Raw genomic sequence first — 20697 nt, forward strand, 5'->3', positions numbered from 1 at the left:
ATGTATTACATTTTTTCATCAACGCCACATACTCAATATTTCTCAATGAGACATCACACGAGCACTTAAAGGTACACTCACAAGAGCATTCAAAAATCTTTAGAAAAGCTTCCACGATTCCAACATGACCTTCCTGTTCATATTCAACGCAGTATGACACAGATTGTTTTGTTGCAGTGTTTACTCGGGCAACAATGAAATTTTTCCCTAATTGCAAGCGAGAAAATACTTGATACTGAAGATGCGGACTTGACCTTCCGTAATCTGATAAATACTTTAATACCTGATTTCTTGTGTACCATGAGTTAAACATCGCAAGTTCCTTTTTCATATTATATTTGGTACCCAGAGAAAATGCTTTTTCGGATATTTTTTCTAAGCGCTTTGGTTTTTTCCGCTTTTTAATTGAATTAATGTATTGTTTCGCCGTAGAATCCTCGGATAGCTGTTCAAATTGCAATGCTGAAAGTTGGCTAGCGCATAAAAATTCAACAATCTTTTCTTCGGCATATCTAGAGCCTAAAATCCAATCTTTCATTTTGCCATTTAAGCTTTCTTTGGGGAAACAAGATGTTTCTTGCAACGGACCAAGGCGGCGCACTGACTCGGACAAGTGAGTCAGGATGTGGCAGTTATACAACATATGATCAATATCATAAAGCTCTGGAACCAAGGAAACATAAGTGTTTAAAAGAAATTCCGCGTGATCAACTTCGGACGTTGATATGGAGTCTTGGTTTAATAAATACATTGCTTCCACTAACATAAAATAGTGTGCAAGTCTACTTTTTTTCATTTTTAAAGACGATAAAATGGGTATTGAAAAGTAATAAAACCAGCATTTAAATTCTGAGCTGGTAAAATAAGAAACATCCTTCAGTGACCTAGGCCGCCTATTCATGAAACTTGCTTTTTTTAATGACAATAAAAGCCTATTAGCTATACCAAAGTATTTGAACATGCTGAAGTGCTTCCCTTCATGTTTTTTATCAAACCATAAGTCAATCATTTTTTTCCCACCAAATCCTGCGTAAACCCCGTGCATTACATCAATACCCATACCTTCGATGTAGTTCTTTGAAACAGAAGCAAAAAAGGAAAACCCTTTTACACCTTTCATTGGTTTGCCAATTAAATCGGCCTTGGTGGCCAAAGCTTTTGTTTCCTCAGAGGTACGTAGTGGAACATTCTCTTCATAAAAATAAACATTTCTCGATCGTTTTTTGGGCGGTTCATCTTTATTTGCTGTTGGAATTTGTAGCTGCTTATAATATTCTTTTGAGCTCTTTGGATCTTGCAAACAAAAATTGCAACCATGATGACCGTTGAATTGTTTCATATTAAGCATAAGAGCTCTGGCTGGCGCATCACCTTGGCCCTGAAGAATAATTCCTTTAAAGATACAAGTGCGCTGGGAGCCATCAGTTTCAATTTCGCAGTCAATTCGCAAGCCAGAATTTCTAAGTTGATTTAAGAAATCTTTGTGTGGGGACATAAATGTTTCAAAATTTGGTTTATTGAACGGGTCATGCCAAATCCCCGCAAGTATCATGTTTTCAATCTTATATCTTTCATTAGGTGGCAACTCATTGATATGAAAAATTATGGGCCAAAAAGAAATTTTTTTAGATTTAAATAAAGCCACTCCATCAGAATAATATCCTAATGAAAATGTTAGAGGTAATTTTAGAAATTCCAGCTCTGAATTGTACACGCTGCCATCAACAATGGATTCGTAATTTTCAGGGAATTTCTTAACACGCATGTGCTTGTTACGTATAAATCCTTGGATGTTGTTTCGCTGAAATATACACTGTAGTTGATCTTGCATTGGAAAATAAATGAAATTTGATGGAGCCAACTTTTTTTTCAAGCAAAGCGTTTTTTTGCATTGCTCGGAGTGTTCTAAATTTTTAATGCAAGTTGAACAGTAATTTTTTTTTACAAATGAGTATTTTTTTGTAAAAAATTTACGAACTTTATATGTAGTTATTTTCGTGCCGTAAAATAGATTTTTTTCTTTTGCTTTTGGGTGGACATTGTTAATCAAATCTAGTAAATCGGTAAGACCATCATATGAAATCTTGTGTTTGAGCATAAACGCTACCATCATTAAAACAAATTCATTTGATGTCACTCCAGTTATTGAAATAAAATCTTCTTCAACTCCAGATAGATTGATATGCTTACAGTCACTTTCATGCTCCATTTCAACATCACTGTGTATCCAGTCATCTTCGATTTCAAAATTATCATGTCGAAAGAGATCTGAAACATTGTTTTAAAATAAATGTAAAAAACCTCCTTAGCTTAGTTTCTTAAATATCTTAATATATAAAAAAAGTATTAATTGGAGATTATTTATTATTAATTAAACTGGCATTGCAAAAAAGGCTTAAAATATTAATTGTTCTCAATAAAATATAAAAATTATAATGAGGTACATGCACCCATCAGTTAATCTATTTATCCATTATGCAACGATACCCCCATCTGCTCCGCTGTATGTTTTAAATTTTACATGCCATTTTACTATATTAATTTAATTTCAAAAAATTATAAACAATTACAATAAATTGAAGAAATCGACCATTCATTATGAGCTTTTCTATCCTAAAAGTAATTTAGCAAAAAAAAAAAAAGGCTGAAAGTAATAATCAGTGCACCACTGGAATGGAAGAAAACAATAATTATCTTGTAATAAAATTTACCTCTATGATCGTGGAAGTCCTGCTCACTTAAAGTGTCATTGATGATATATTGGCTAACTTCATCTCCTTCCTGTGTACTCTCATCGATGTCCATCTTTAAAATATACAAAAGCAAATATAAACAAATGGATTGCATACAATAAAGAAGTAAATAACGCAAAATAAAATTATTTAAAATGTATTGAGTTTGTTAAATTTGATTACTCTTAATCAAGATGCTTGGGATTGTATTTTATTTTTAGAAACAAAGAAGCATAAAAAATAAAAATAGAATGCTCTGCTGTCATAAATCTGTGAGCTCATATAGTATTATTTTAATGGAAATAATAATTTCAATATTGAAAAGTTTAAATATTTTATGCAGAAATGACTTTCATTAATTAAATTTTTGAATTTATATATTAACTAGTTTTCATGTGATATGCAGATATGCAAGTGAGTGAAAAATATATTTTGTTGTTGCAGCTTATTACAGCTGATTTAATTACTTTGCGCAGCCAATACACAATTTTTATTTACTTTGCTCTGCTCTGTTCATGAATGTAAAATTAAAAAAATTATTATTGTCGAAATAAAATTTGCTTCATAATTATTTGGCTATTGATAAATTTTTATTAATAGACACCTCATTTTCCCTGGTGATTTTCTCATACTCGGCCAAATTTACACGCGCTGCTAATTCACCGCGCGCGTTCAGACGCGCGAACGTTTTTTTTTCGTGTTGATTTTAAGAATTCAATACATCAGCTTTGGTTTAGATAATTAAGTAAACAATTGTTAGGTGTATGAAATATTTTAATAAATCTTAACTAGAACAAGATAAATTTACGTCCCACTAGAATTTTGTTTACGTTCATATAAAAAATAAAGGAAATTAAAAACAAGTATATAATACCTTTAGACAAAATGTAGTTTAAATTCCTTTCATAGACGTGGTAACGTCAGATTTATTTATTCATTTTTTTTTTTGCTTAAGTTTAGGAGTATTGATGTCAAAAAATATAACAAGCAGCACTTGTCTTCATCAGAAGTTTGAGGTGCTATTAAATATTAATTTCTAATTAGTAATTAGTAATTCTAAACAGCTGAACATATTTTGATGAATTATGAATTCTAGGTTTATTTTAAATTTCTCATGTATTTTGCCATCTTGAGAAGAATAAAAAGAAATTTTCTACGCAAAAAATAATTACCGCAAAAAGAGAATTTAAGTCTCCTATATGTAAGTAATAAAAAATAAAAAATCTGACGTCACCACGCCTATGAAAAAAATTTAATAAAATTTAATTGTATACATTTTGCCTATAAAAGTAAATTTTTTTAAATCGCCTCTCTTTTTTTTAAAATAAACAAATTTCTCGCAGAAGCTAAAATTACTCTACTTCTATTTTTTTAAATATTTCATATCCAAAAAAAATTGAACGTTTATTTAAGAATCTGCCAATACTGATATTTTGAATTCTTAATTAAAGCATATAAAAAAAAAATTGCGTTCGCGCAAGTCGCAAATCTGAACGCGCGCGGTGAATTAGCAGCGCCTGTAAATTTGGCCGAGTATGAGAAAATCATCAGAGAAAATTAGGTGTCTATCAATCAAAATTAATCAACTGCTAAATATTATGAAGCAAAGTTAATCTTGTCAATAAGAATTTTTTTCAATATTACATTCATGAACAGAGCAGAGCAAAAAAAACTGAAATACAAAATTTGATAACCAGAGCTACTTTCACTTCTAATTGCCGTAGAGTTATGAATCAAACTGCGCTAGTGTCATCTTTTTATGGAGATTTCAAATACATCAAAATTGTTTCGAAATTCCCACGAGAAAGTATTTTTTTACATTAGGAAACACTAGGAATGCGAGCACGAGTGTGTGCGTTTGCTGGTGATGAGTCATTAGGAAGGACTTCATTCCATCTGGCATGATTATTTCTTTAAATAAATGAGAGACTTGTTGGAACTTTTTATTCTCCCTTGGTGATTGTTATGTGATTTTATTTCAAATATTTTTCTAAATAATAATATTTCAAACATGCGTGGCTTTCAATCTTTCAGAGAATTAATTGCAAAATAGGGGAAAACTCCACCTTGCATATCGCATATCTGCATGACTGAAAAGCTATCCACCAGCAAAATATAAACTTCCGCTCTTCAAACTATACTAATAAGTCGACAGGACTCGCTAAACATGTCACAAAAATTTATTTCTCCTAAATTTCTGTAAGGCACTCTGCATTAAAATAAATCAATAAATATTGATTTTTTGAATGAAAAGAAACTCAATAAGGAGAACAAAGATAATTACCTTCTTAGCCACGGTGATAAATTATTTGTATATTCGGAGGCTGCAAATTCGCACCACTCTCACAATCACAGAGCGACGAATGATTAGCGCGAATGCCGCGAGCACTCCGCTTTCTTGTGATGCTCGCTGGATGAATTCTGATGAATAACACAGCACAGTAGCCAAGGAGTTTGGAACCAAACTCCTTGACAGTAGCACACCACACCAAAATACACTGGGAGCTTCTGCCAGAAATGCGCACATCATAAAAAGGAGAGGAGAGAATAGATCCCTGACAGTGTTGGGAAAATGTTTGAAATTAAAAATAACAAGGTGCCAATATTTGTAACATTTACAAATTTTTTATAATTATGAACTCGTGATTCCTGAAATTTGCGTTTTAAATACAATTAAGTTACATATAATTAGAAGCAATGTATGCCATTGAATGATGAGATATATTAGTCGCTTTGGCAACCATGTATGTTGGTGTTGGACAGAGCAGAGCCGCGATCCCGCGATCCGTCCTCAATAGGTTCACAGAAAAGGCTGGGGTGAAGAGTAAACAACAATAGCCGCAGGGTTCAAGCTGCTTGCACTTGGCCGGGCGCAAATAGGAGAGGCAGCAAAAGGAACGAAAAATATTTTTCGTTTCTCCTGTTTGTGGAATCAGCTGATTGCCTGTTAAAAATTCATTTCATTTTTTAATTTTTTGCCACTGTTCAAATCGCATCAAAATTGCGCGAAATACTTCATTAAATTATAAATAAATACCTTTACACAATGCGTTTTACTTAAAAAATAAAAATTATTGGAAGGTTCTTTAAATTTGAAAATTATGGAATTTTGATTAATTTTTGAAGAATATTTTTTTTACGAGTTAGAGGCTTCTATGTAAGAACGGAAAAGGTTTGCTTGGTGAAATTCCCAACAGCGGTTCTCATAATAACACGCTCAATAGATTTTCATTTTTGACGTGTTTTTTCACACTTTGAATTTAACATAGGAAAAACAATAGGAGCTACAAATTTCTTTGCAACGTGATTTTGTGCGCAAAGATGGGCCTAATTTAAGAAATTTTTAAATCTCATCTTCGTTAAATAGAAAAAGAAAATTTTTTTAATAAAAATGCTAATTTTCATAGTTTTTTCTCAATAGCTTGCTGAAATTGCTTTCAAATTGTTTAAAAAAAATTGTGAACCCAAGTGGGGCAGATATATCCTACTCCATAAAATTGGGAGCTCACTGCTTTAATAGAAGTTGAGATATGACCAATTAATGCATTTTTAGCACTCCGTTTCTCGGCGGCACGAAAATCCAGCCGTGCGCTGAGAGGAGAGCAGAGCCGAAATTTAGATAACACTCGAAAGCGAGAATTCAAAATTGTATAACTTTGCTCCTAATTAAAATAAAAGACTCAATTTTCAAAAAGCGATTCAATTTTCATTTAGGCATCAACTTTGGTATCAATAATTTTTTTCGTAACTAGAACTGGAGGCCAGATATAATTAAATTTTGATATATTGCATAAAAATAATGACTATAACATTAGAAATGAGGGTTTAACGCATTTGATGAAAATCTAAAGGTTTAAATTGGATTGATGGCAAATGAATAATAAAAACTCTGTTTTTGAGGAATCAAAATTAATTATATCAAAGAGTATAATTAAGCAGATTTCTTACAAATATGACGACGTTCACGATGTAGAGACATACAATATTTGAACAATATGTATGTTCGATTATTTTTTAAATAAAGTGAGTATAATTATATACTCCTTGATTAATTTCTTATCGATAAATCACGATTTTTTAATTTTTATTTTTATTTTTGCATGAAAGATCAAAATTTAAATTATATCTGGCCTCCAGTTCTAGTTACAAAAAAAATTATTGATACCAAAGTTGATGCCAAAATGAAAATTGAATCGCTTTTTGAAAATTGAGTCTTTTATTTTAATTAGGAGCAAAGTTATACAATTTTGAATTCTCGCTTTCGAGTGTTATCTAAATTTCGGCTCTGCTCTCCTCTCAGCGCACGGCTGGATTTTCGTGCCGCCGAGAAACGGAGTGCTAAAAATGCATTAATTGGTCATATCTCAACTTCTATTCCAATTTTATGGAGTAGGATATATCTGCCCCACTTGGGTTCACAATTTTTTTTAAACAATTTGAAAGCAATTTCAGCAAGCTATTGAGAAAAAACTATGAAAATTAGCATTTTTATTAAAAAAATTTTCTTTTTCTATTTAACGAAGATGAGATTTAAAAATTTCTTAAATTAGGCCCATCTTTGCGCACAAAATCACGTTGCAAAGAAATTTGTAGCTCCTATTGTTTTTCCTATGTTAAATTCAAAGTGTGAAAAAACACGTCAAAAATGAAAATCTATTGAGCGTGTTATTATGAGAACCGCTGTTGGGAATTTCACCAAGCAAACCTTTTCCGTTCTTACATAGAAGCCTCTAACTCGTATAAAAAATATTCTTCAAAAATTAATCAAAATTCCATAATTTTCAAATTTAAAGAACCTTCCAATAATTTTTATTTTTTAAGTAAAACGCATTGTGTAAAGGTATTTATTTATAATTTAATGTAGTATTTCGTGCAATTTTGCTGCGATTTGAACAATGGCAAAAAATTAAAAACAAATGAATTTTTAACAGCAATCAGCTGATTTCACAAACAGGAGAGACGAAAATTCTGTTTGGTTTTTTTCGTTGTTTGTTTGCGTTTATAAAAAATCCTAAATATGGATGTACTTCTAACTTGCCAATTAGAACTTAACTACTAAATTATTGTTGAAAGTTAGATATTTAAAATTATATATATATATAATTATAATAATTTTATAATATTATATAATTATATAATATCATATAAAATATCATTATCCCGTATCAGCAGAAATTGCCTTTGTAATAGATAAAGAAACGCGTTTTGCAACATAATATTATACTTTGATAAATAAGTTTAGAAAATAATAAACAAATTAATTAAAATTCTTTGTCTCAACTTAATGATAGATGGCTCCTTGCATTAATGAACACTTATTTTAATTCTGTTCTATAATATCTTAGACCTGTGATTTAACGTGCATAAAATTAAACCTCCAATGGGCCCTTTCAAATCACCCCTCCTCCATACTCAGGTCTGGAAGATGCTCTCTCGCTCAGGCAGCAGGCAGCTCAGTTCACCTTCACCCACACCCAGTACATCCCCGTCGTCGCTCATGGTCATTCGTCTCTTCTCGTCTATAGTGGGCTCCATACTATGGCGATGCAAAAGGCAATGGCAATAAGCCCAAACTCTATTCTAAATGAAATCGAAATTTTTGATAACGAGTCTCCCTTATTATCTGCAAACGAGCCGGTGCATTATTTGAAAGCTACAGTTGTGGATCAAGTGACAAAGGAGGAATTCATCGTCAACGCAAATATTGCTATTCGAAAGGAAGATCGAGTTTTATTCAAATCCGGTGTTGAGGCGACCTTTCCTGGAAATGTGGTTCGAACCGTGAGAATCATTGGATTAGGAGGTGAGTAAAATTTTTGAAATTTTCCTTGAATCATGTGATATTTTTTTTGTATCTTGAATTTTTTTAAATTACGCACAAGAATAGGGTCACCATTGTCACCAACAAAATTAATTTTTTTATAGGAAACACTGTATCATAGAAAATTACAGAAGACCGTCTAATTACGTAGAAATTTCTCTTCAATTAGATCTGAATTAGATATTGAAACTTGCTTTATTTAGTTTTATATTGGAGAATATAGAACGGGACAACAGTTCATAATAATTATACAACTTAATATGGCGTTTTAGAGAAGAAAGATCTTAATTATGACACCGATAAAAATAATTATACAAAATAAAAAATATTAAATTGATAAATTTAAAATATAAATTGGTCCCATTAATAAATTGATATGAAACCAGCGTTTTTTAGTTGTTATTCGTGCGTGTGTCCCAAGGATGATAGCAAATGCACGTTTCTTACTTACAATATAGTGTAACGGGATATGTTGTGGAGTAGTATATACCTGCTTTGTAGCGGTTCTTTGCGGTTCTTTGAATGGGGCCCCCTGCTGATTGTGAGGCATTTCATTATAATGCTTCAAGCAAGGTGCAACGTCTCGGGAGTTGTATCACACTTGACAACTTATTATTGAGTTTTGCTTCTTGCACGTATAATAATACTTTGAAATACTGATTACTGATGTGTTTAATTGAAAGTCGGCCTTTTCTCTATTTGTTTTGATTATACCTTGTTTTGATTATACTCATACGTTTGTTGGTTTACATAGAAATATAAAAATTAAATCCAGTCCTGCATTTTTTGCTACCGGAAGTCGAAATAAAGCAGGATATTTTTTTTTTCCAAAAATTACTATAAAAAACCTATTGATGAAAAGTCTTCTTTCAAATGAACATTATATCAAACCTCAACAGACAATTAGAATAAATGAATATTCAACCAAGGTTTGGTTCTTTTTTAAATTATATGAATAAATCATTCAGTGAAATTTGAAGATTGCGCCGCTTGAAAAGTTAAGCACTCTCTTTCTTATTTATCTATACATTGGCCATTTTGGGATGCAGCGCTCTTGCAGTCCACGCCAAGGCCAATTTAATTTTTTAAACTCAAATTAATGATCATTTAATATAAAAATTTAAAAAAAGCACCAACATAACTTTTATATTTTTCTAAATATTGTTATTTCCTTAGTCGCCATTATCCACATTTTATCCGCTTTTTATCTAGACATGTCTAGATAAAAAGCTAATTAAATGCAACTGGGGCTATTTATTTTTCTCCTTCAATACATAAATTTCAAAATTTATAAAAGATATCCTAATTGTATAATTTAAATTTGTTTTTATCACACTTTAATAAAATTTATATCAAGTATTTCAAATTATTTACATTTTGATTGATAAACATAGGTTCATTACAAAGGGAGACTAGAAATGTCATATAGGACCTCTAACTAATTAGTTGATTATTTGTTCAATTTTCAGTTTTTTTTTTTTGCTTAATATTACATCACTAACACTAACGCATTTTTTTATTAGATTCGGCCACTCTTTTCAATTTGAATTTATCATGTACAATTTATAAACCATACAATTATTCTTATTTCAAGTTTTGGATCAAAAGCAGCAAAAAGGATGTTTTGTTTACAAAGGGAACATTAGAACTAAAATATTTTCAATGGAAAGATTTCTTTCCGAGAAATCCTGAGATCCATTCTATGCCACCAACAGAGTCTCTTTCTCTGAAGAGGGTTGTTTTTAACCCAGAATAAATTTTCTGACAAGAAAGGGAGAAAAATAAGTAGCGTCCAGCTCAATTCTGGCGTGCATGTCTTTCCTCTCCTCTCCCTAAAGCCCTTTCACAAAGTGGAAGTTGTCAGCGCTTCAAGTTTCTTTCTATAATTTTCCTTCACCTTTATAATCCTCAAGTCTCCAGAATGTCACTTATTTTTTTTTCTCATGGAGCTTGACAAAATGTGTTTCAGTTCGTGGAAAATGCAATGAATTGGAAAATTCTTTTAGAGATATATGGGAAATTTTTGCAGTGGCGACAACTTAAAATTATCCATCCATCTTTTATTTTGTTTCATTTTAATAAATCAGGCCATAATGCTTTGAATTATAAATTAACGTTAAGAAATTTTTTTATAATTCCTCAAGTTGCGTTCAAATTGATATGTTCAATTAAAATGACGGCTTTTCCAATGTTGAATATTTTGTAAAATACTTCCTTTATATATTATACATATGCATTCTGGTTGAACATGAATGGGAAAATTACTTTATGTGGTCAGCATATGTGATAATATTGAAAGTGTGTATCTCTTACATTCAAGGGCAATTGGCTAGTTTTTAATAAACCAGCATCATTCTCTCATCTGCCGACAGAATTTATGATTAGGTCCCACGGATATAATAGAAATATTCCAAGTATTGTGAATTTTAGTTCGGCAAAGGAAGATTATTGTATTTCAAAGTGCATTTCTATGTAAAAAAAAGGTCTTTGATTCACATCCATGCCGACTTTATGGCAGGAAGAGCGCAGAAAGAAAAGCGCGACCGCCACCTACAGAATATTTTGCTTTTCACCTTTTTGTCGGCATGATCCCCTCTTATTTACGCGGAGTTGCAGCGAATATTGGTGCTTTGTCGCTGACAAGTTGATGTTTTTAGTATCTTTTTGTTGTGCACTTCTGTCTGCTGACAAAGGATGAGGCTGTTGTTGTATTTCTCCATGAACGCGCGACAGCACCCTGAGCCTTCTTTTCTTTCTTTGGCGCCTGCATAGAATTTAGAACCACCTTTTCTTTAACAAGAATTCTTTCCCTCCTCATTTATTATCGTTTTGTGGTAAACACCTAAATCTGCCAGTCAGCAGGCAGAAATTAGAAAGAAAAAAAAATGGAATAAATTGGCCATCAAAGAGAGGCTAATTGATGCAAAAGTTGATGCTAATATTTTTCACACAAAGTCTACTTTAACGTCACATCTGCACTCTTATTATGTCCTTATTGAATCGCTTATAGTATAAGATTTTCCGGGAAAGCAAGTGTCTTTAGTCCCCGTTTAGCGCCGAGTACTTTCCACTTAAGTTGCTTTATTTCAGCTGCTCTATTCCTATTCCCAAAAAGAAAGGTGACCGAACTTACACTTCACTTTTTAACTTTCTTGATTCAAAATAAAGACAAAATGTTTGATATATTTTCAAAATATTTTGCATAGTGAGCAAAGAGCGCACAATGCGCTCTGCAATCTACGCTCGCGCTTGCGATCAGAGCGCGAGCGCAGCTTCTTTATAGACTCTGCGAGCGCGAGAGCAATTTTATAAAGAAATCGTGCGCTCTTTTGCGCTCATCATTTTTTTTTTTTTGCCGCAGCAAGGATTTTTAAATTTAATTTAAGACATTCCAAGGAATTTTTCTTCTTTCTGCCAGGTGAATTATTACTTTTTAATTAAATTTTATATAATCTTTCACCTTTTTTTAATTTAGGTTTTGCTCAGTTTGAGAAGTGGGAAAAATGATTTATCTATAATATTAGAGTGGACTTGTTCTAGTTGCATACTTTTAATACTAAATGGAATCCTCAATGTCCGATTTTTGTCTCCATTTTCTGGAATTTAATCAAACGCTTTAAATGTTTGAATTTCATGGTCTTCTATATAAAAGCAAATTTAAAACTTACTAAATACATATTACATAAAAAAATCATTTTGTTAATTACCAACGAAAATTTATATTTTTTTTTTCTATGTATTGACTTTGGAAAATGTCTAAAAAGAGTGTGAAGAGCGCGAGCGAAAATTATCAATTGAGCTCATAGCGCAGTGTTCTTAGGGCTCAGCGATCGCGAGCGCAATAATCTACGAGCGCAGCCCACTATGATATTTTGAAACACGAAATTATAAATAAATGATTGAAAATTAATATATCATAAATATTATTTGTACATTACAAACTGATCAAGTTAAAATTCATTTTTAATTTTTTCATAATAAACTTCAACTTTTAATATGAATTATTTGAACAACCTCCTCTATTTCTAATTTTTACAGAAACAGGATCGCTTTCGGAAGCCATGGCCAAGACCGTACATACGCGTAATGCTGGGAGGCCAAACCCCAGCAACAAAGAGGACACTTTTAATCACAGTGGTAAAACTGCCGAGCTCGTTCTTCCAAACCGGCCAGCTCGACGAAGACGTGGAAGACCATCAGTAAAAAGAAACATTTTGCAAGAAAAGTCGACGAGGGCAGCCGCCCCAGCAAGTAATTATTAACAAAATTAATTTCCAATATAATTATTTTAAACATTTCTGTGTACAGCATCAAGGATAGCCGCACTGAACGAGGTTGAGTCAGTCACCCAACAGAAAAGCAATCAGAAGAAAGCTCCATCACCTATTCGTATTGGTTAGGTTTATTATAATTATTTACTGATACTTTGCTTCCGTTACACAAAATTTGAAAATCGCATTATATTTTTTTATTTTATAACAATGTAAAAAAAAAAACAGGAACTTAATAGCTGTAAGCTTATTGTTAATATAGTTGATTTGATAGAAATTTCATTTTTTAAATTTTTATTCGAAGTAAACGTTTGTGTTATGTTTATATGTTAAATCAAAATGCTAAAAAACTGTTACAGAAAAACACCTTAAAATATAATTATATATTTTTTTAAATTCTTTTACTTTGAAAAAAGTTGAAAGTTGAGTTTTTCAAACGCTCATATCAGTCTTATCACTTATCACTTCCTAAATTTTAAATTTTTCTGTTTTGAATCTTAAGCTTTTCTAAACCCACTTTTCATATTTTTAGATGAGATGATGAATGAGCATAATTCACCGAACCAGATTATAACACTTCAAGAAAACAGGTCCCCCATACCTAATCACAGCTCAACGGTATCTCAAAGCCAGTCAATGTATTGTAATACGAATCAACATTATTACAACCAGCAAAACAACTGTGTGCAACGTAAGTGTTTTAAAAGAGAAAATTGCGCTTGCGTCGAAGAGACAAATACATGCGCTTTGTCCCGATTGTTGAAATTTATTATTCAAATTAAACCGAAATGGCTCTACTAGTAAAACGGTTAAAGTCTCTTAAACATCCGCAGCTTTTTATTTTTAATTTGCCAAGTTTTCGTAACTTTGTCCAATATGAGAGCTTGTAGATCATTTAAAGAAACATAAAATTTTGTTTTGCATACATTAACACTGCAACATGGAAAACTTCCTTTTATCATATGAAATCGAGAAAAATAATAATTTATTACGTTAATTTCTTTTAGATTAAAATTTATAAACTGAGAATTTTAAAGATGTTCCCTGAGAATCAAGAAAATATCAATAGTTCCATTATAATACAAAATTTTTAAATTATTCACGTATTTTATAGTGTTATAATTTTTGCTCTTTATATTGTTTGCATAATCAAAAAAGCTAAGTTTCATTTCTTTAGTTGATATATAATTATAAAAATTAAATTTTCAGAAGGATTTGGAGAATACAGTACACTTGCAAATACATCAAGCTTTGCGCAACCAAATTTAGGGCCTGCTTACAATCAACAGCAACAGCCACATTTTAATTATTCAGGTATGTGTCTTAAATTTCGATTTATAATATAAATTGGTATGGGTCTGATTCGCAAGCAATAAACAGAACAACTGCAACTAAAAACAAGCATTCAAGGATGAAATTTCAAATAATAGCATACTCATCATTCTTAAAATTTAACTTTATAATGCAGGTGCTTATGGTCGGCGGTCTCCACTAACTATCGTCCAAAATACTGGGATGATTGGACAAAACAACCACTGTACATCAACATCACCGCCAACTTATTACCACCAAACATCTCCGTATGGTCAGAACAGAAATTCATCTGAAATAAGCGGAAATTCTCCACAGAATTCATTCTCCTCGCCAAATTCTCAAAACACATTGAATAGCCAAAACTCGCCATCATCTGATCAGGTATGAAATTCTATATCTTATGCAGATTATAGAATCATGCAAAAAAATATAAAAATAAAATTGACAAGATTAAATCTGTATGCCGAAGTTTACTATAAAAGTACATATCTGGAAATTTGGAAAAACTGATTGCAAAATAATTATAATTACATGATTTCAGTGGAAAATCGCTGCTGGTTTCCCTACAGTTTGTAGCAGAAAAATACAACGTTTAGTACTGAGCAAAACTCGGCAAATCCATGAATATCAGAAGGCACAAGAAGCTAACAAGAAAATACAGTGTTCAACATCTAGCGAACGAGATGAGAATAATGAAATTGATGGAGAGGAGCAGGAAACAGAAAATTCTCAGGATCCCGAAGGAAGAAACAGAAAGAGGGCTAGAAATGAGTACACGAAAACAAACCCTTTAGCAGCTGGATTGAAATTGTTTATGATTTTATACTTTGGAAAACAATTTATTATGGAGCATAATTACGATGGAAAAGGAAAAATTGGATCAACAGGCTTAAGTCCAGTTGAGAAGGAGGCTGTGCAAGCTATGAAATGTAAGTTTAAGTGAAGAGTAAAATTGTTATTTAAAATTATTATTTTATCAATAGATTACATGCAACACGTTGGAAAAACTGAGAAGATTCCCTTCACGGAGAGAGATTTAAAAGAAGGGCACAATTTCAACAAATGTTCTGCTAATTTGAGGGTGGCAAAGAAAAGGTATTTTTGAAATCATTTATATTTGCGTGTATGTGTATTAAAAATGATTCATAATTTTAAATTTAAATTTTTTCCTTACAGGGCTGAAGGAAAAGGCTTTACCTACGACATACCCGACGATTATTACCTGAAGCAGTTTCAATAGGGTTGCGGCTAACATTCATTCATATAAAGTTTGATAATATTATTAGTAATTCCAGTGGCCACAGCCCAGAATGCAAATGAGTTTCGCAATATGTAAAATAATAATATTATTAATAAAGTTATTGTATATAAAATTAGTTGTAATGAGAATAATAATAATGATGATCGTATTGCTTAATTTTCAACTTCATTTAAGTGACTGTTTAATGATAACATTAATGATGTTAAATATTTTACATAAAATTAATTTTTAATCAAATATTTCTTGTAAATAGTACTTAACTTGACGCATTTATAATTCATAATTAACACAGATTTTAGATATTGAATAATATTTTGAATGTTTTAAGAATTCTAAGCTAAGTAAGAGATTTGTGCTTGTATGAGTATCTTTAATTCTTAAATTTGCTTCTTATTTGAAAAAATAAAAAAAAGTACTCAATTATTTTAAAGAGTGGTTTTTATATAATAATGACACAAATGCACACGCATACACACAACGAAGCTTCCCATTTGGTCATGTAAAAAGTGTGATAAAAAAATTTATTTCCAATTTTTCATATGCTGATGCATAATTATGTCTAAAAACAACTAAATATTACGATATTGTAATTAAATAACGAATCACATAAGGATCAGAAAAGATTTCTATTAAATTTAGTGCAGCTTTATTTATAAAAGCTGCATTTTAGCAGACAGTGGTGGGATCTCCAACAAAAGAGGGGAAGGGTCGAGACGGAGCGAGTTTGACGAGCAGGTATAAAAATCATCTCCCATAAGGCCCATGTTAAACAGGTATACTTTTAAGAAAGAGAATACGTCCTGAATACTAAAAGTATCCATAAAGTAAACCTAAAGTATTGCTGTTGCGGACCTAACTTTTTTCTGTGAGTCCCCATCCTCAACCCTTTGTATCCACCCGAGTGCCTCCAGGTAGACAACTGGCGATTTGTTGTGAAAGTTGATTGCTGGATTTGCGCCGTTTACAATTTTTGCAATTTTTATTTAGTGTAATTATTATTATTTTGAAACGTTTGCGACCCGTGAGGCACAGTATAAGTAAGCGCGCTTTATCTCAAAATTGACATACGCACGCGAGGAGCTTTATACCAGAATGACTGATTATAATTTTTTTTTTATTATTATTTACACTATCAGCACCATTACTTGTGCTTAAACTTTATAGGCGGGAATTTCTATACGTCTGTAATAATTTGGCTTGCAAATCATTGAATGGTCACAATTTGATTTCTCCATATTAAAAAAAATTATTGTTTAAATATTCAAATATGATTCTGCCATCAGGTGGGGATAATATGTCAATAAAATTAAATCTGAAAACTTTTCCTCTTTAACCAGCTCGACATTAAATTATTCTAATTATTCATTATTTAATGGTATTGGTATTATGCTTAAATTTTATTGATGAAAATAATTTATTATGCTTATTTATATATTTATAAAATAGCCGCGGCTGTCTGTGGTCGTCTTTCAAACGATATTAGAGAATAATTTTCAATTAATAGTGTTGCTCTGACTGATAGCGACTTCTGCAGGTTGTCCAAGAGAAAGAAGTACCTCCGTAACCCTAGTCCTGCAAGTTTAATTTGAGTGAATGCGCAGTAAACAATTTTTCTCTTCTCAGCCTCATCTCTAGTCAGCTGCGATGCAAGTCTCTATTTTTAATTAACACATCACTCATTGTCAGCTATGTATGCACTTCCATTTTCGCGCTGAGCAGAATCAATTTTAAACTTTTCCATATTAATAATCAGATACATTGAGTGGTATTTAATTCATCATTTATGGACAGTTCATTTCTTAATTTAATTAATTTTGTTTGTTCTAAAGGTTTAATTTTGAACAACTCGTTTGACAATAATTATTTCAAAATATATAAATTTTCACAACAATATAAAACTCTTAAATATTCATGAGATATAAATATAATTTACTGGATTTGCAGATTTTATTATTGCATTTTTATGAAATAAAGAAATTTGTAAAATAAAATTATAAAAAATTTAAAATATGAACCCCAATAAAATATGCAATTTTTAAGAATTTCCAAAATTTTATTATCTCAAACTAATAATTAGAACAACCTGAAACAACCAAATGTGTCAAATTTATTCAAATCGGTTGACTCCACGCCAAAAGTGTGTCTGTTTTAAATGTAAGCGCCGAATCTTTTTTCAGGAAAATTTTGTTCTTTAGAAAAATATTTGCAAGCATATCGCTGATGAACAGGCAAAGGGTGCTTTATTAAAAATTAAAAATTTCGTGGCTCTATTAAAAGCACTAAAAATTTGTATAACGATATTTTCTAAAAAGCAACCACTTGTTTTGAATAATAAAACTTATTTTTTTGTTAATCTCATAACATCGCAAAAATTCAATTCAACTTTCCTTTTATTTATCTTTGAAGTCTTTGACCAAATCAGAAAATTAAATATAATTTAAAAATTTCAATTGGGAGAAAATTGGGCCCTCTTGTCAGTGCAAGTGAACAACTCTCTGAATCTGTGAGAGTATTTATCAAGGAGCAATAAATACGAAACTACTTTCCGCACTGCAGCCTGATCCGGGGGAAACTCAAATTTGGGAAAAGAGAGGAGGCCGAGGTTCGTGCGCACTAAAAGGGAGGAATGACCCAATGATCGCCAGGTTCCTTCACTGTTTTTCATCATTCAGCCGGTCGTGATTCGCTCCAACCAGAATCTTTCGAAAGAGGGTCAGGTCGTATTAATTCGGCTAATGTTGCGGACGGTGAGCAGCTCAGTCTTGGCTGTTTCAGAAATGTGCACAAAACGAAGGGCTTTTTTTACTCTTATCAAATTTGGAAATGTTGGGTGAAAAGGTGCCAAGTGAGGGCCTGGTGAGGGCTAGGGTGGATTAGAATATGAGTAGCATAACCATCGTTTGCTCTACTCTCGGGGCCGCAAAAGGAGAGAATTAGATTTTTTTACGATATTTACTAACGAAAATGCACAGCTGATCTTTAAATTAACACTGGAAAAACATTACAATTAAAATTTTGCATTCCGTTTCCTAACGTGGCGCGCGCTATAATTGTATTTTCATGAAAAATTTCCTTTCTTATTCCTATCGGGCTATTAAATTTTTCTTTAAAAAATGTTCAATTCACAGATGCTGTTTCTGAGATTGTGCGTCTGCGTCATCATTTTTACAAGCTTCACCACCAGCGCGACCTATGCCAAACACAAGCCCAATATTGAGGAACATCTGCGGGTAAGAAAAAAATAAATTAGAATTTATTTCCACCACACGATTCAAATAAAAAATCGGCTGATTTTTATTTAAATTGACGAGTGAGATACATTCTTCTTTATTCGGAGCCCTACAATTGTTTTGTTTTAATGTTTCAGAAGGGTGACCAGACTTTGAACATCGTGGATGAAGAGGAAATCGTGATTATCATCGGCAACACTGGCACCGGCAAGAGCACCCTCTCAAAATTTATTCGTAAGGATCAGTCGTTAAAAATCATAATGAACGAGCAGTTAGATAACATTTTCGTTGACAACGACGATAAAATTGGCAGTGACGATAGTTACACCTCAAAAACATTTTACCCAAACGTAGACAGGGACCCTGACACAGGCATTTATCTAATTGATTGCGCTGGTTTTAGCGACACTAGAAGTCCTGAATATGATTTAGTGGCGTCGTATTTAAATAAGAAAATTTTGGAATCGGCGTTTAGATTGAAAATTGTTTTAGTTGAAAATTATTCCAACTTGCGATTGAATAACGAACGGGCAGGTTTCACAAACGTCCTGAAAAATTTGGCCAGGTTGCTAGGAGGGAACATAGATTCATTCAGTGGAGCGATTGGACTCATTGTTTGCAAAATTGAATCGCAGAAGACAGACCAACAATTAGTTCTTTCCACTGAAATGTTTTTAAATAAAACAAAGCAGCATTTGTTGGAAAAACAAAAAGTGGCGGAATCAGACGATTTAGAAGACCTGGAGGGTCAAATTAAACTTGCAAGTTTTATGATTGAGTCGCAGAATATTGGACTTTTTCGGCGCCCGGCAGAACAAGGCCAGCCGTGGGAATTACGTCCCTTGATGCAAAATTTTAAAAGTTTACGGCAGCTCATTTTCAGCAAGCTTAATTATTCAAAAAGAACTTTCCAGGAATTCGGCGTGGCAATAGCGCCAACAACTGTCCACTACATAAACGAAAACCTTATTTCCAACGCCACTGTTGGCTTGTCGGCGCTTTTCGGTGATTGGCAAAAGCGAGAAATCAGTGCGATCACCAAAAAGGCTGATTTTCAGTCAAACGAATGCGAATTCGACTTTAATATTGATTATTTGAAAAATTACGCCTTCCGACTAAACAGCATCCAGTCCATGCATCATTTACTTCAGTTTACAAAGTCTATTGATTTGGACAAGAACGAAGAAGAAGAAATCAAATTCCAAGCCTCAAAGATTATGTTTCTTTTCAAAGCCATAGAAAAAAATAGCGACATAATTGACGAAATGGCAAGTGACGTGTTTGGATCCAAGAAGCCTCTCCTAAGTAGCATTGACGCGACTCAGACGTTTGTTGAATTTCTAAAGAAGTTGGTACAAGATTTTCAGCTACATAGCATTACCCTAATGGCGGAAAAAAGTAAAAAAACACTGTTGAACGTAACTTTGGAAAATTTTGACTCGTGGCGGGCATTTCTGCCGGTAGCTGGATTCACAAAAAGCACCACTGCTTCAGCGTACAAAGTCGTTCCTACCAGAAAAATGGTCATCGTAATCAAAGAAGTGATTGAACCCCATTTAAGGCAACTGCCCAAATACAGCGTGAACAACAACGTCATCACCTTCATAGGAGCAAATGTTGCGACCAGTCAAGTTGCAGCAGCCGTTGGGAAAATTGGTCAGATCCACGAAATAGCAATTATCGCATCAAAAAGGGTTTTTATTGATCAAGATTTGCACTTCACCGACGTGCACTTAACTATTGTGGCTCCTGTCATCGAAGCTATTGGGAATAAGTTAATAGATTTAAAAGGAGGGAAACCGCTTCAGCATCAAATCAAAAAAGCCACCGGAAATTCGCAAAACGGCGAGAAAGGAATGGATGGTATTAGCTCAGGTTCATTGAAAATTCTGTGCATGGATGTAAAAAACTCACATTTACTGACGTTACGGTCGATTGGCGGGGATGGCGGTGACGGTCAACACGGAGGAGATGGCTCGGCTCCCGAGTCCTTAAATCCTTACCCAATCCCTAATTTTGGAGGATCTTACGGAAATTTGGGGTATAAAATGAGAATTCATGGATTTCC

The 20697-nt window shown here is 32.6% G+C and overlaps 1 protein-coding gene across 1 annotated transcript; it reads left to right on the top strand.

Moving 5' to 3' along the window:
- Positions 1–8222: 8222 nt before the first annotated feature.
- On the top strand, positions 8223–15659 carry LOC132204983 (uncharacterized). The gene is made up of 9 exons (XM_059633781.1): positions 8223–8535; positions 12592–12804; positions 12862–12948; positions 13357–13515; positions 14034–14138; positions 14293–14519; positions 14680–15067; positions 15122–15233; positions 15315–15659. The coding sequence occupies exons 1-9, from the start codon at positions 8271–8273 to the stop codon at positions 15376–15378; spliced, it is 1620 nt and encodes a 539-aa protein (XP_059489764.1). The 5' UTR covers positions 8223–8270; the 3' UTR covers positions 15379–15659.
- Positions 15660–20697: the final 5038 nt, after the last annotated feature.

The sequence above is a fragment of the Neocloeon triangulifer genome, unplaced genomic scaffold, assembly GCF_031216515.1.
Source record: "Neocloeon triangulifer isolate White Clay Creek 2 clone unplaced genomic scaffold, ASM3121651v1 ptg000074l, whole genome shotgun sequence".
Taxonomy (NCBI): domain Eukaryota; kingdom Metazoa; phylum Arthropoda; class Insecta; order Ephemeroptera; family Baetidae; genus Neocloeon; species Neocloeon triangulifer.

What these genes read in the sequence shown, in the direction of transcription:
- LOC132204983 (XM_059633781.1), top strand. Translation starts at nt 8,271, where the DNA reads ATGGCGATGCAAAAGGCAATGGCAATAAGCCCAAACTCTATTCTAAAT. An exon ending in GAGAATCATTGGATTAGGAG is followed by an intron (nt 8,536 to 12,591) that starts GTGAGTAAAATT and finishes TAATTTTTACAG; the next exon opens with AAACAGGATCGCTTTCGGAA. An exon ending in GCAAAACAACTGTGTGCAAC is followed by an intron (nt 13,516 to 14,033) that starts GTAAGTGTTTTA and finishes TTAAATTTTCAG; the next exon opens with AAGGATTTGGAGAATACAGT.